A 16,894-nucleotide genomic window follows, 5' to 3' on the forward strand; every position below is an offset into this window, starting at 1 on the left:
AAATGGGGCTGCGTCAGGCTGGCGGGCGGTCACCAGTGGGGTCCCTCAAGGCTCCATTTTAGGGCCGGTACTTTTCAATATTTTTATAAACGATCTGGATGTAGGAATAGAAGGTATTTTGAGCAAGTTTGCTGATGACACCAAACTTGGAGGAGTTGTTGACTCGAATGAGGGTGGAAAGGCCTTGCAGAGGGATCTGGATAGGTTAGGGAGCTGGGCGATCACCAACCGCATGAAGTTCAATAAGAGCAAGTGCCGGGTCCTGCACCTGGGACGGGGAAACCCTGGCTGCACGTACAGACTGGGCGATGAGACGCTAGAGAGCAGCCTAGAAGAGAGGGATCTGGGGGTCGTGGTTGACAGCAAGTTGAATATGAGCCAGCAGTGTGCCCTGGCGGCCAGGAGGGCCAACTGTGTCCTGGGGTGCATCAAGCACGGCATCGCTAGTAGGTCAAGGGAGGTGATTGTCCCGCTCTACTCTGCGCTGGTGCGGCCTCACCTCGAGTACTGTGTGCAGTTCTGGGCACCACAGTATAAAAAGGACATGAAACTGTTGGAGAGTGTCCAGAGGAGGGCTACGAAGATGGTGAAAGGCCTGGAGGGGAAGACGTACGAGGAACGGCTGAGGTCACTGGGCCTGTTCAGCCTGGAGAAGGGGAGGCTGAGGGGAGACCTCATCACAGTCTACAACTTCCTCGTAAGGGGGTGTCGAGAGGCAGGAGACCTTTTCTCCATTAACACCAGTGACAGGACCCGCGGGAACGGGGTTAAGCTGAGGCAGGGGAAATTTAGGCTCGACATCAGGAGGGGGTTCTTCACAGAGAGGTGGTTGCACACTGGAACAGGCTCCCCAGGGAAGTGGTCACTGCACCGAGCCTGTCTGAATTTAAGAAGAGATTGGACTGTGCACTTAGTCACATGGTCTGAACTTTTGGGTAGACCTGTGCGGTATCAAGAGTTGGACTTGATGATCCTTAAGGGTCCCTTCCAACTCAGGATATTCTATGATTCTATGATTCTATGATCTCTCAGCCTTTCTTCAGAGAAGTGTTCCAGCCTTTTGGTCATCTTTGTAGCCCTTCTCTGGACTCATATGTCCATGTACTTCTTGTGCCGGGGGCCCCAGAGCTGAACGCAGTACTCCAGGTGGGATTTCCTGAGAGCAGAGTAGAGAGGGAGAATCACCTCCCTTGACCTGCTGGCCATGCTTTTTTTTTTGATGCAGCCCAGGATACAGCTGGCTTTCTGGGCTCCAAGTGCGCGTTGCCAGCTCATGTTGAGCTGGTGCTCTGTTGTGATAGTATTTGCATCATGTGTGATACACAAAGATGAGTCAATAAAGGGTACCTGACAAGTTGGAGAAGATTCATTTCTTCCACTTTCTCCTACCAGCTGATCATCCTCTCAGAAGGTTCACATGGGTGAGCACTACTTGTGAACTTAACTATACACAAAGTTGCATTAGAAGAAAGATTACTAAGTCAAGGAATTACATTTGTGAACTTACAAGAGGGATGAATTTGGCCGAGTGTAAGAAGCAATCTTTCAGCAGAATTATGTATTCACTCTTGTTGGCAGTTTTCCGGTAAGAGAAATTTGCAAGAGTAGTTTACATCCCTAAAGGAAGATACTACCATCACTGAAATTACACAAGCTACCAATTTTGTCCAAAGACTGTTAGGAAGAGTCTGACATGAGACAAAACAATATTCTGTAGCTAAAATGTCCTGTAGCTTTGCCAATTCTTGTATTGAAAATTTCTGTATCAGCATTTTAGTTGCTTCTAAACTGGTTTTGTGCTCTCACAGCATAGTAGGAATATGCACAATACACTTGTGCTCTGTATGCCCCTTCCTACTGGCTTTTGATTCCTATCTGTTCCAGTACAAAGCCATCATCTGTGTTTCCAAAAATCTGTGTAACCCACCAGAGAAGGCTTCATGAAGCAGAGTCCAGTTATCATGATGAACAAATGCATTATGACCTTGGCTTATCTTTACCAACAAGCTTTTATGGGGGTGCTGTGAACAAGCTAAATTCATAAGGAAAATGAAAAACAAAAACAAAAAAAAAAAAGAAAGATGGAAAAAAAGATGAATAAAGCATCATTGCTATTAAGACAGTACTAGGTTTCTGATGGATTTGAGAAAAATACTGACAGGAGGTATAAAACCCTGGTGAAGAGTCAGAAAACAGCAATCCAGCAAGACAGAGGATCAATTAATACCAAGAAATACTGGAGGCTTACAATTCCCACATCTGTTTGATGACCAGCTGGCCAGATGAAGCTTTCTAAAAGTAAAGCCTTGTAGCATGTTAGTCATACCTATCTTCTGTGAGCATTAATCAACAAATAATTGTTTTTTAAGGTGTTCAGAGAGATGATTAGGACCCTGGTTTGAGGTTTAGCTAACCAAACAGACTGAGTAGCTATTGGACATGACATGAGACAGTGTAAATATAACAAATAAGAAAGTGAGAAGCTAATATTTACAGATATCAAGATGAGTGATGTCTGGACTTCACAGGTGATTAAGGAGGAGTTATATGGTTACATGATGGCTAAATTCACGGATAATTGGAGGGGAACAACAAGGATCTTTTTTGTGAGTAGGAATTGCAAGCCCAGCAGCATCTACGTAACTGCATCAATAATACCATGTAAAGTCAAAGTTACTTATGTAATGGTATCAGAAATACAAAGGGTTTTTTTTCTTGAGAGATGAAGGGTAGAGAAAGGGTGGGGCCAAGGTGGATGGGGGAAGAACAAGCATGGTAAAATCAAAATTAGGTGTAGTAAAAGGGCTAGTTTTATGCAAACAAGGTGTTGGTCAGAGAGCTCATCTGACTGAGCCCTGCACCCAAACTGCAGACTATTTAAATCTTATTTCTAACTTATTTCTAATCTTATTTCTGCATGAACCTGATCAGCTGGAAAGGAAAAGAAGGATGTTGTTATCTGTGTTTACTGAGTGATGTTTGTGTGTATGTAGGTGATCACTGATACCGTCCTGTATCCATTCCAGAACTGAAAAAAATCCATGATACGATTTACAAGCCTAGCACACATATACCGTACCTGTTAAAAACATATCTTTTGAATAACTCCTGGAAAGGGAAAGCATCTGGGCAAGATGTGAACCTTACATCAATTAAGTGATCTAATAAATTAGATCTGGGTAAATCATTTTTATTAAAAAGATGGATTCCAGCCAGCTGCACAGAGTTCCAGAACACTGGCCAATGCCATTGCCAATACAGTTTGAAAGAATGCAAGCAGCTGCTTCAGAATGCATTCATCACTGTGATAAACTTGCATCCCTGTAGTTTTCCATCTCCCATTTGTTGCAGTTGGAGGATCTGAAGGATCTCAGAAGGAATCTTTTTCTACCATCACTATGGGAACCTGGTACTCTATGTCATTTCAACACTTAAGTCAGAGGAAATTAGCTAAGTATTTTCCTGTATTTTAAAATTAAAGACAGTTTAATTCCTCTTTTTTTTTTTTTTTTTTATTTGTGGACAAAGTTGGCAGACTACAGCTGCATTAAAGATATTAGTACAGGACCACTTTTTTAAAAGCTTTGTGTTCTTACAGAGGGCAAGATTCATAACTGTCATTCATTTCTCAAAATCTCACATTTGTATACCTTGACATCAGTAAAATTAAAAAAAAATCAAAAAAATAATATTAAAATCTAGAAATTAAAAATCTAAAATTAAAATCTAAAATTTAGATATGTGGAGTTGTCCATTTTCATCAATGGGAAGTGTTGAAATTCTTTTTTCTTGAAAACTTAGGTACCTAGGTCAACATGGGCTGAGGAGGCTACCTAGATGTACAATTCCCATAATACAAAAGAGAACTGGGTATTCAAGAACCTTGGTAGTCAACCTGTTTTGAAAATCTGTCTTTTAGGTAAATTGGTCTACCTACAGAGAGGTAAGATGGGGCTGAGAAAGGGAAATACGCACTACTTCTTTTTAGGAGGTTTGTGACGAAAGCTGAGGTGTATGGAGTAAAAATAAACCTGTATTTCAATGCCAGTTTCTTGACATTGCTTGGGAGACGCAGGTCTCGCAGTTAAAATCCAAATACTTATAAAACTGTTGTTCAAGCCGCAGTGTTTTCTGCTTGTCAAATTCTTAATTTTTTATGGCATTCTAATGGCATTGAAGAGGTTAACAATATCTTCTGTCTACCCTTTCATTAATGCCTATCCTTTCATTAAGAAACAACACTCATTAAGAATGGTGTTACAGTTTAATATGAATAACTTTCACCATTCTCTTTTATTTTTAAACAAATAGTTTCATGATATCTGAAAGTATAATTATTTGCTGGGCCAGATAGCTTTCTATGTCAGAACTACTAGAATAAATTATGCCTAGCTCCATTTTCATCAGTCTGAATGTAATAATCTACTCCTTTAACATGCAAAAGATTATCACCTGATATGCAACCACCTTAGCAGTTCCAACAATACAACTTCTTCCTGCTGCAGATATAGGTACATATAAGACATGTTTGGTATCCTCCTCCCAAAACTGAGGCTTACTTCTACAATGTCTTCTTGAAAATCGTTACACAATGGCACTGGTTAAAACCTCTCTTGACTCCTTTGGCTTGTATTCTTGTGGAGTAAGTCTTTTCCGATAGGCAGGGATGCCACCCACTAGATCAGGTTGGCTAAGGCCCCATCCAGCCTGGCCTTGAACACCTCCAGGGATGGGGCATCACTGATTAAGATATTGGAAAACATCAGTCCTCAGAGACGCCTGAGGGACACTACTTGTCACCAGCCTCCACCTGGACATAGAAACATTGACCACTATGCTCTGGTTGCGGCCATCAAGCCAATTCCTTATCCACCAGATAGTCCACCCTTCAAATCCATATCTTGCCAATTTAGAGATTAGGATGTCATGTGGGACCGTGTCAAAGACCTTACAGAAGTCCAAGTAGATGACATCTGTTGGTCTCCCCTTGTCAACTGATGCAGTTACTCAGTCATAGAAGGCCACCAGTTTGGTTAGGCACAATTTACCGTTGGTGAAGCCATGCTGGCTGCCCCTGATCACCCCCTTGCCCTGCACGTGCCTTAACATTGCCTCCAGGAGGATTCGTTCCATGATCTTGCCAGGCACAGAGTTGAGGCTCACTGCTCTGTAGTTCCCCGGGTCTTCCCTTCTACCCTTTTTAAAACTGGGAGTGATGTTTCCCTTTTCTCAGTCACCAGGGGCTTCACCTGACAGAAATGATTTTTCAAATATGATGGAGAGTGGCTTGGCAACTACATCAGCCAATTCCTTCAGGACCCTGGGATGCGTGTCTTCAGGGCCCATAGACTTGTAGTTTTTAAGTTGCGTCAGGAGGTCCCAAACTTTGCTCTTTACTTACAGTGGGAGGGACTCTGCTCCCCCAGCCCCCACCTAGAGGTTCAGAGACTCCAGAGATGTGGGAAGCCTGATCACTAGTTAAGACCGAGGCAAAGAATTTGTCAAGTACCTCTGCCTTCTCCACATCTGTCATTACCAGTTCTCCATCTTCATTTGCAGAGGCGATAGGTTCTCTTTAGTCTTTCTTTTGCCGCCAGTGTACCTGTAGAACTTGTTATTCTTGTTATTCTTTGCATCCCTCGGCAAGTTTTGTTCTGTCAGTGCCTTGGCTTTCCTGATCCCATCCCTGCACATCTAGACAGCATTTCTGTACTCTTTCTAGTGCACATGGCTCTGTTTTCACCATCTGTGCATTTCCTACTTTTGCCTAAGTTTGACCAGCAGGTCCTTATTCAGCCACACTGGTTTCCTACCTTCCCTGCTTGATTTATTACATATGGGAATAGAGAGCTATTGTGCTGCAAGGAAAATATCCTTGAACAGTTGCCAGCTCTGATCAGATCCTCTGTCCCTAAGGACCAGGTCCCATGGGATGGATCTCATCCACTAATTCTTTGAACAGTTGCAAGTTGGCTCTTCTGAAGTTCAGGGTCCTGACTTTGCTCTTAGCTAAGCCCATATGCCTCGAGATCACAAACTCAACCAAGGCGTGGTCACTGCAACCTAGGCTTCCTCCAATCTTGACTTCTTTAATGAGCTCTGCTGCTTTGGTGATTACCAGGTCAAGTAATGCCTCTCCTGTGGTTGTTTTGTCTAATACCTGGATGAGGAATTTGTCTTCAATGGACTCCAGGAATCTCCTGGATTGCTTTTCTTCTGCCATGTGGCTTTCCCAGTAAATATCCAGGTGGTTGAAATCCCCCAGGAGGATGAGAGCCTGTGAGCGCAATGCTTCCTGTAGTTGGAGCAAGGCCTCTTCAAAAGACTCTTCTTGGTCAGGCGGCCTGTAGTAGACCCCAGCCACAACACACTTTGTTGGTCTGGTTCTTAATTTTTACCCACAGGCTCTCAACCTGGTCTTGGTTGTTTTTTAAAGGGAACTCTTCACAATCTATCAGTTTCTTAACATAGAGGGTAACACCCCTACCCTTCCTTCACTGCCTGTCTCTCCTGTAAATTTTGTAGCTCACAAGCTTCACTGCTTGTGATGAGCAGTGAAGACACAGCTCTCTGTTATCTGTGCAGCTGATGATGTTAGTGTTGTGCATCTGTATCTTTGCAGTATGTATTCAGATTGGGTTTTGTTGGACTTGAGAAAAAGAACAACCGCAGACGTATTTATTAGGCTGGGATGAAAGATACCTCATGGATATTAGACTGCACCAAATTTGCCTCTGGTGAACAAAGAAAAAGAAATCCACTTGGTCCCAGGATTCAGCCACTCCTTACCATTGCCTGCCCTCAAGTTCTGTATTATCCCGCTTGCAGACTTCCTGTGCACACTAAAATACATCCAAATAAAAGCACTCCTGTAAAAGTCACATGAGGAAGATCCAACTCACATGTCATTGTCTTGCAAAAACAGTATGGTCTTCAGGGAATTAACAATTAAGGACCCAAATTTGAAATATAGTGGTATTGTATTAAAGCTGGTATTAAGCCTTGAAACTGTCTTCCTGAGGCTGATAGAGGTTGGAAGAAACATTGCTAATTCTGACATTGATGGGGTAGGAAACACCCTACTGCATGGGAAAAGAACATTTGCGGTCAATTAGCAAAGCCAATATTTAAATCAATGATGCTTCTTCCCTGATTGAAATTGGGATAAATAGTTGTTTTTATTGAGGTTTAAATTAGGGGGTTACATTAGTTCACCTTCAGCCAAAACTGGACACAAGCAATTCAAGTCTGGCTAGATTCCCATGATGTATAAAGTGTAACAGTTGATAACGCGACACATCCCTTCACAATAAGTAACAGACATCAAGAATTGGTCTTGGGAAGCCAACAGAAAACCTGTTCCTATTCAGAAATGAATGCTCTTTTTGTTCTTTGGGGGTTCGTATGCATTTCAGTGAAGGCAAGGGGAGGGATATTTCATTTGGGTGAGCAGATTCCCGGGAATCATCTAGGAAAAAGCAACAACTAAGCTCATCTAGGACTACTTGGTACATCTGACATTGATAATGTGAGGAAAAATCTTGGTTATTCTACTTGACAGGGAAAGGGGTCATAGCTGGATCCCAACTCATGAGAAAGAACATTTAAGTGCTGGTGTGGAATAGGAATTGTTATAAGTGGAAGTTTCCAAACTTTACCTTATAATTGTAGCCACTAGATAAATACCTTTGATCAGACTGAAATCCAAAGAGTATAATTATGTACTGACAAAGTTTTTATTTGAAAAATTCTAGTTATTGAACTGTTGCTTAATTTTACCATTTAGTTTCAAATTCATTACTCAAATGAAAAATAACTTTTTAAAAACATTTAGAAAATGGATTGAAAATGTAATGTCTAACATTCTCATATAAAATATTTACAGTTTTGCTTCATATTTTAAAGAAATAAATTATGCCATGGGTTCTGTTTTGCTAACAAACTCACTATCATGAACAATCATTCTTGAATGCTTATCACAATAGCTGGATTCACTGAAGTCAATAACAGCAAGAATGACTGCTGATCATGTGCTGGCTGGGTGACCCACTCTCAAGTTTCTCATTTTCATTCGTATTCTATAAATGGTTCCAAAAGTGATTATGACATTCAGGTTTTTTATGATCCAGGGTGGACCATGGCTTTCTAAAACAAATCCCTATGGGTTTGATTTCTCAAGCACTGTATTTCAGTGTTAGCAGGCTCTAGTTAAACAAAATGAAACTGCTGTATGGCAGATGCTTTAGAAAAAAAATCAGTCATGTATTTTGGTACATGAGGAGCGATTTTTTCTTAACACTGTTAAACCCCACCAGACAAGATTAGTGAGATTTTTGTTATGTATTCCTCAAATGCTACAATGTTTTTCAAAATCTTCCTCAGAAGATCCATTTCTGAAAATTCTGCCTCAGGAATATTTGGCATGAAACCTGTGGTAGACTTTTGGAGACAAAAAGCTGCTCCATTGACCATAATATGTTTTGTGCTATAACCATGTATAACAGTGAAATGGGCTTCCTATGTACTTCTATGTTTTCAACTATGGCAGTGAATTTATTTGAATGTTCAAGCTAGCCCCTGATTGCTTTGGGACTTCTACAGGACACCATGCAACTATTAGCCCAATAGAGGTTCACATCAAGCTCTGGAACACAATGTAATACAGCCATGGCAAATATGGTAAAAAGCCCGGGCTGATTTGGTCCAAGTGCAATGCTAATTAGCCAGTGTATCACCATGACTTTTTTGTTTCTGGAAACTAAGCTAGATCTTTCCATGGCACCCCTTCACCCTGCAAACATCACAGATTATTTGGTAATAACTCAGGCAAGGCTCCACGGTATCTCAGTGGCCTGTATGGACATACCTAATTCAGCACATCTAGGTTGGAGGAAGGGCTTCTCATCAAGTACATATATGAAACAATTTGTAGTGTGAATAAGTTAATGCTACTTATGGTAATCTTCAAAGTTCTTCAGCTTCAGTTCATGTATATTTCACACTAAGTTTTGAAATATCATCTGAAATTCACAACTGCTGGTGTGCTGGTTTTAAGTAACTAAGCAGCTGACTATTTTGATTTTTAAAAAAGCACCACCACCACAAAAAAAAAAAAAAGTAACAAATGTCAGCACAAAATCAGGATCTGAAGAACCTGATCCTGCAGTGAAGCAAACAGAACTATTCAGATGTCATCCACACCAGTAAAAATCTACTTCACATTCAAAGTGGTTTTCTTCCTATAAAAGTTATTTATTATTAATATCGCAGCAGCTTCTATAAGCCTGATCACAAAGCAGGATTCAGTGGTGTTAGGCATGAAACAGAATAAAAGACTGTTATGCCCCAAACACGTTGCAACTAACTGAAGACAATCAGTGTAAATGTGAAGATAAGAACATACAAGGATTTTGGGGATCACTTACACCTACGTTCCAAAAACAACTGAATAAATTTTTGGAAGATAAGGCAAATCTGATGGTGCCATGTAGTGTTATAAATGTAAGCCTTTTGTCTAAACATACCCCCAGCATATTATGGCCTAATACAGCAAGACTTCTTATTCACATCAGGTTGAAGTTCAATGGTTTTCTCTTTCATTTTATCTTCGTGTTCCTTTAAAATCCTGGGAGAAAGAAACAGTACTTTTGAGAAAAAATCAATAAAACCCAGAAGAGATCAAAACAAGAACATCTCCCCGAAGTACAAAAAATATATAAAATTGTCCAAAGTTTAACAGAATGGCATATTTATATGAACTAATAAACAAACAAAGTATAATTATGGTGGCTCCATGAAAAACTTATTTTTTCATTTAGCTAGAAAAATGTATTTGGTGCTGATTGTTAGCATTTGCTATATTAGATAGATTCAAAGCAGTAACTTTCATTTGTTATTTTTGAGGCTGGAGCAAAACAAAAACACAACTGGCTATCTAGATGTTCATCAATTACCTGACTCATTGCCAAAATTTCACTAACTTCAACAATGTTAAAGATATGCCCCTTCGTTAATAGCGTTTTCACCTGTATAAATAGTTCAACAGGGACAGATTTAACAGTAGTTTTACCCCCAGCCTTTATATCACAGAATCACAGAATATCCTGAGTTAAAAGGAACACACAAGGATCATTGAGTCCAGCTCCTAGCTCCACACAGGACTACCTAAAAATTAAACCATATGTTTAAGAACAGTGTCCAAACCTTTCACAGAATCATAGAACGGTTTGCATTGGAAGAAACTTTAAAGATCATTTAATTTGAACCCCCTCCTGCCGTGGGCAAGGACACCTCCCACTAAATCAGGTTGCTCAAAGCCCCATCTAACCTGGCCTTAAACACTTCCAGGGATGGGGCATCCACAACTTCTCTTGGCAACCTGTTCCAGTGCCTCACCACCCTCACAGCAGAAGAATTTCTTCCTTATATCTAATCTAAACCTACGTTCTTTTAGTTTAAAGTTATTACTCCTTCTGCTATCACTGCACTCCCTGATAAATAGTCCCTCTCCTCCTCTCCTGTACCCCCCCCACCCCCCAGCTCCCCACCCCCACCCCCCTTAGGTATTGGAAGGCCAGTATAAGGTCTCCCTGGAGCCTTCTCTTCTCCAGGCTGAACAAACCCATCTGTTTCATCCTTTCTTCAGAGGAGAAGTATTCCAGCCCCTTGATCATCTTTGTGGCCCTCCTCTGGACTCATTCTTATACATCCATGTACTTCTTGTGCCAGGGGCCCCAGAGCTGAACATAGTACTCCAGGTGGGGTTTCAATGAGAGCAGAGTAGAGAGGGAGAATCACCTTCCTCAGTCTGCTGGCCACACTTCTTTTGATGCAGCCCAGGATACAGTTGACTTTCTGGGCTGCAAGCACACATTGCTGATTCATGTTGAGCTTCTTGTCAAGCAACACCCCCAGGTCCTCATCAGGGTTGCTTTCAATCCATTCTCCGCCCACCCTGTATTTGTGCTTGGGATTGTTTTGAGCAAATTTGCCGATGACACTAAACTTGGAAGAGTTGTTGACTCTGTTGAGGGTGGAAAGGCCTTGCAGAGAGATCTGCACAGATTGGAGAGCTGGGCAATCACCAACCACATGAAGCTTAACAAGAGCAAGTCCCGGGTCCTGCACATGGGACAGGGCAACCCTGGCCATATGTACAGGCTGGGGACGAGACGCTGGAGAGCAGCCCCGCAGAGAGGGATCTGGGGGTTGTGGTTGACAGCAAGTTGAATATGAGTCAGCAGTGTGCCCTGGCAGCCAGGAGGGCCAATTGTATCCTGGGGTGCATCAAGCATGGCATTGCTTGTCAATCGAGAGAAGTGATTGTCCGGCTCTACTCTGCGCTGGTGCGGCCTCACCTCAAGTACTGTGTGCAGTTCTGGGCACCACAGTACAAAAAGGACATTAAACTGTTGGAGAGTGTCCAGAAATTGGCTACAATGGTGGTGAGGGGCCTAGAGGGGAAGACATATGAGGAGAGGCTGAAGTCACTTGGCCTGTTCAGCCTGGAAAAGAGGAGGCTGAGGGAAGACTTCATCGCGCCCTACAGCTTCCTCACGAGGGGGAGTGGAGGGGAAGGCGCCAATCTGTTCTCTTTAGTGACCAGCAATAGGACCCAAGGGAATGGTGTCAAGCTGAGGCAGGGGAGGTTTAGGCTGGATATCAGGAAGAGGTTCTTCACTGAGAGGGTTGTTGCACACTGGAACAGGCTCCCCAGAGAAATAGTCACTGCACCAAGCCTGTTGGAGTTTAAGAAGCGTTTCAACTGTGCTCTTAGTCATATGGTCTGAATTTTTGGGTAGACCTGTGTGGTGCCAGGAGCTGGACTCAAAGATCCTTATCGGTCCCTTCCAACTCAGGACATTCTATTATTCTATGATCTCAGAGAACTTGTAAAGTGTAAGGTTGCAGAGGTGAAAATAATGGCTATCTTTAAAAGGGAATAAAGGGGATCTAGAAGACGCTGTATATTATAATACAGTATCTGCAAAAATAATCCAATGAGCTATTTGGAAAAATATGGAAGGAAAAATAGTGAGTAGTATTAGTAAGAATATACTACCTGAAAGGAAGTTGTGGGGAGCTGGGTGTCAGCCTCTTCTTGCAGATAACCAGTGACAGGACTAGAGAGAACGGCCTCAAGTTGCACCAGAGGAGGCTTAGGTTGGAAATTAGGAGACATTTCTTCTCAGAAAGAATAGTCAGGCATTGGAAATTAGAAAATTCCATTGGCAATTGGAAATAGTCAGGCCCAGGGAAATTATGGCATCACCATCCCTGGGGGTGTTTAAGGAGAGGTTGGACCTGGTGCTTAGGGACATGGTTTACTGGGTGACATTGGTAGTAGGGTAATGGTTGGATCAGATGATCTTGAAGGTCTCTTCCAACCTTAATGATTCTATGATTGCTCCAGCTCAGATGCAGGACCTTGTACTTTGCCTTGTTGAACTTCACAAGGTTTGTACAAGCCCACCTCTCAAGCCTGTCAAGGTCCCTCTGGTTGGCATCCCTTCTCTCCAGTATGTCGACTGCACCACGCAGCTTAATGTCATCAGCAAACTTGCTGAGGGTGCACTCAATCCCACTGTCCATGCCACCAACGTAGAAGTTAAATAGTGCCAGTCCCAAGACTGACCCCTTAGAAATTCCACTTGTTACTGATCTCCACAGGGACATTGAGCCGTTGACCGCAACTCTTTTTGAACGTGACTATCCAGCCAATTCCTAATCCACCAAGTGGTCCATCTGTCAAATCCATGCCTCTCCGGTTTAGAGACAAGGATATCATGGGGGACAGTATTAAATGCTTTGCACAAGTCCAGGCAGATGATGTCAGTTGCTCTTTCCTTATCCACCGATGCTTTAACCCCATTGTAGAAGGCCACCAGACTTGTAAGGCAACTTCTCGAACTCCAGTAGGCATGGTGCCATAATCACTTTGCCAGGGAATTTGTTCCAGTGCCTGACCACCCTCTCAATGAGGAGCCTCTTCCTAATATCCAATCTGAACTTCCCCTGACTATGCTATTTCCTGAGTCATATCACTGGTCACCAGAGAGAAGAGATCGGTGTCTTCCCTCTCAGCTCCCCCTTGTAAGGACATTGTAATACTGCAGTGAGGTGAGCCTTCAACTTTCTCTTCTCTAAGACGAACAAACCAAGTTACCACAGCTGCTTCTTTTACATCTTTCCCCTTTAGACCATTCACCATATTTGTTACCCTAGACATAAAACTCTAATAGTTTTACATCCTTCTTATATTGTGGTGCTCAAAACTGCATACAGTGCTCGAGGTGAGGCTGCACCAACACAAAGTAGAGTGGGACAATACAACTTCAAAAATCCACCTCTCAATCTCTTCAAGCCCTGAGGCAGACAACTGCAATGAGCAGAGGAAAGAAAAAAGTACATCCAGTGCTCTGCTTCAGGGACTCAGCAGCTTTCATTTCTCCAAACCTCCAAGAACTTCCTGCAAGAGCTATCACAACACCCAAGACCCTCAGTTTTCCTAGCATCACCTCAGGTGTTTCTGGGTCCATGTAAAGCCTCATTAGTTTACATGAAAATCTGTGTGAACCTGAGTGACTGCTCAGTTGGAACACAACAGGGTCAGGCTACAGAACAATTTAAAAGGAACAAAGAATTCATCACCATAAGTTCCTATCAAACTAATTTAGCAAAGAAAATTCACTCAGTGACAAGGAACAGTCAGGCATGTTTAGAATTCCTAGATTGTATTTTCTTCTTACCTAGCTAAGTGAAGCATAGACTTTTTGGTATTGTGCCCAGAATATGCACTGCATTCATAGAAAATTAAATTGTAGTCCTAGGATCAAAGAGAAAGACTCTTTCAATTAATTTTGCACAACTTCTCACTCACTTTAAAAAAGCCACACAAATACACTGAAATATTCAAATAAACCAAAATACATCATTTTAGAAAAAAAGAAACATCATTTTTATTATACATCTAACAGTAAAGAATAACAAAAGAAAACAAGTCTAAGTGTGCCCCCCCTCCAACTATATGTGTCTCTTAACAGATATTTGTTCTGTACTGTATCCTTCACTGTAAGAACCTGATCTCTCAAAAGCTGAAATGCAAACACACATTGCAAGGTAATGAAGTTTTGAAACTTTTCCTTGTGATGATGAGGCAATTAAATCATCACTGAGTGCCTGAAAATGCAGGTGAAAATAACTCCAGCAATTTTATTTTTTTAATCTCAGAAAGCTTCATCAGTAGCGTTTCTGCACTCAACAGTTTGAGACTAATATTTTCCAGCAGTCAAATGACAAGCTAAAAACCTCAGCAAAAAATAACAACTAATTAATTCTATTGCATTTTTTGTACTTGTGAAATTTTTCTGCACCTTCTTTCCCAGACAGCCTGCACTTTTGGTTTTGCAGCTCGGGGAGCGTTGCCATTAAGATCAGCGGATAAAAGGATCAAACCCTAGCAACATTATCCGTGCTTCGGGTGAAGACTTATCACAATAAAATCAAGAGGTCATCTGCACAAAAGCCTGACCTGCAATCAGTGATGGCAACTGATTTGGGAGGGAATGACAGATTATCCACTTCAAAGCAGGTATCTGACTTCTTGCACAAGATATTATTCTGAAGCTCACCTACCTTCAATGGTATTATTACATGCCCTTTTTATGTATCTGTATTTCCACCTTCTATTCACTTTCCACTTTTCTGTGCATCTTCTTGCTATTTATGACAGTGACTTAAAATTCAAAGTAGTAAGTCAGTAGCTCAGGAAACAAAAATCATGTATGCATATTTTATGCACTTTTTTTTTTGGCTTTCTAACATTGTGGAAACATTAAGTTGAATGCTATTATGGTGATTGACTTGCGTAATTTCCATAACAATAAATATGGTATCTTATTTTAGCAGGTGTAAAAAAGGATTCAGTGTTACCAAATGTCAGTTTCCAATATGTTGTAAATATATATATGGTTTAATCTCATGAACCAAACCTATGACACATAAACCAAACTAATGACTACAAGCGCGTTTAACCACTTATAGTCATTTCTGGGTGGTCAGAAAAGCACAAACCAGGAGAGGAGAGAAATGAAGAAATGTTAGTTCTGAATGTTGACCTGCTCAAATTTCTTACTGGAAACACAAGCAGAAGCTTGAAATCAAATTTACACTCTTTTTTTTTTCTGTAAACTTTCTTTCCTTTTTTTTTTTTCCTGCTCAACTGATAAGAACTCAAATAGAAAAATCACTGTGGTCAGTATCTAACTAATTTAAGTCAATGATGTAGAAAGTGATGCTATTCCTACATCTTTCTTCCCCGCAAACAACAGATTTCACATGAGGAGAACTCTCAGTGATGACACACCTTATGCTGGCATGAATCTGAATGGAGTTTTTGACAACTGCTGTGTGGCAGAGCAATTTTTTTCAGAGATAACAATTTAAACTTAATAGATATTAATTGGCTATTTCTGTCAGTCTGTCAAACAGATCCTTCTCTGGAGGAGAAGTCAGCCTGGAAATGCTAAGTGTCATCACTCAGAATGTAGCAAAAGGCAGGACATATAATTAACCACTGCAGAAATGTCTTCCATCTCCATCTAGGGAGTTAGCCGTTGAACCTGGCAGACCACTGGCAATTAATTAAAGAGCTATACATAAATCAGAAAATATCCAATGAACAAGGAAGAAAAGGAATGATTATCAGTGGGAGCTGGGAAATTTCTGTGCTGTAAATTAATATATTTCCAAGAAGAATATGCCCTTCATTAGCAATATTTGTATACCAATGGTACTGCCAGGTTAATAAAGGAAACACTGTATGAAAACATACAAAATTTTTACAGTGAGGGTGACAGAACACTGGATCTGGCTGCCCAGGGGGGTTGTGGAGTCTCTTTCTCTGGAGACTTTCAAAACCCAACAGGAAGCGTTCCTGTGTGACATGATTTAGGTGTTCCTGCTCCAGCAGGGGGATTGGACTAGATGACCTTTCAGGCTCCCTTCCAATCCCTAACATTCCATGATTCTGAGAATAGTCCTCATCCTATGAAGCTTACACAGTCTGCACAGACAAGACTGGCAAAGGCATTATCATATTGTTTTATAGCTGCGGAATAGAGATACAGAAGGACTTATTGGCCCATTTAAGATAATTCAGGAAGACTGTGCTGGGCCAAAATAAAATCATGCTGCCTGAATGCCTGTATCATAAGCCATTTTATTTGAATAATTAGCAATGATTACACCAATCCACTCAAATAGAGGATTGGCTGTTCTGGGATTATCCATATTATGATCTGAACACACTCTGTATTGTTGTTGTCCTCATATGAACTCTTTCTTGATCAGTGAATCAAGCTAAAGAGAGATTTATTAAATGGAGATTTCATTCTGGATCTTCTATTAAAAAATAAATAAAATCAAATAGACTGGCCGTTTTCTGTCTATTTTTCTTTATACTTGCATTAGCTCTCTCAAGAGAGTTTCAGGTGTTTTCCATCAGGTCAGTCTTGAACTACATGTAAACATTTTGTTTTGTGTCTGTGTCTTTTCCCTGCAAAGTTATTTCTCCTTACCATCATGATACCTATCTTTAATTCATCTAACTACAGATCAGCTTCATCACAGCCTTGTTGTTCCCTACGATACTGTCCAGAATCCCCATTCTCATTCTATTCTCCTTTTCCTGGGGTATCACGCTGCACCTACCAGTCTTCTCAAATGATGAGGAATAGACAGTTCTCCCCTTCACGATGCCATTCTTCCTTTTAGTAATGAACTGTGACACCTGCCTTGCAAAGAAGGTTTGTGACATAAATTGTAATGGGAGCCCTTGGGGTCCTGCCCGAATTTATAGTACACTGACTTGTAAGATCTGGGACTAAAGCAAAGC

General features: G+C 41.3%; 1 protein-coding gene across 10 annotated transcripts in view; it reads right to left on the reverse strand.

Annotated features, from left to right (window-relative positions):
* Positions 1-1,732: 1,732 nt before the first annotated feature.
* CRACR2A (calcium release activated channel regulator 2A) overlaps positions 1,733-16,894 on the reverse strand; it is an 80,506-nt gene continuing 65,344 nt past the window's right edge. For 8 of the 10 annotated variants that reach the window (XM_080577217.1, XM_080577214.1, XM_080577211.1 and 5 more), the window contains 2 exons: positions 13,749-13,825; positions 1,733-9,625 (listed from right to left, as the gene is read on the reverse strand). In XM_080577217.1, the coding sequence (XP_080433343.1) occupies positions 9,535-9,625; positions 13,749-13,825 (168 nt within the window). In that variant the 3' untranslated portion in view covers positions 1,733-9,534. The remainder of the gene's footprint in view (positions 9,626-13,748; positions 13,826-16,894) is intronic. The other 2 variants (XM_080577210.1, XM_080577218.1) reach the window with 1 other exon arrangement.

This window comes from Anser brachyrhynchus, assembly GCF_964034855.1.
Source record: "Anser brachyrhynchus genome assembly, chromosome: 1".
Classification (NCBI taxonomy): domain Eukaryota; kingdom Metazoa; phylum Chordata; class Aves; order Anseriformes; family Anatidae; genus Anser; species Anser brachyrhynchus.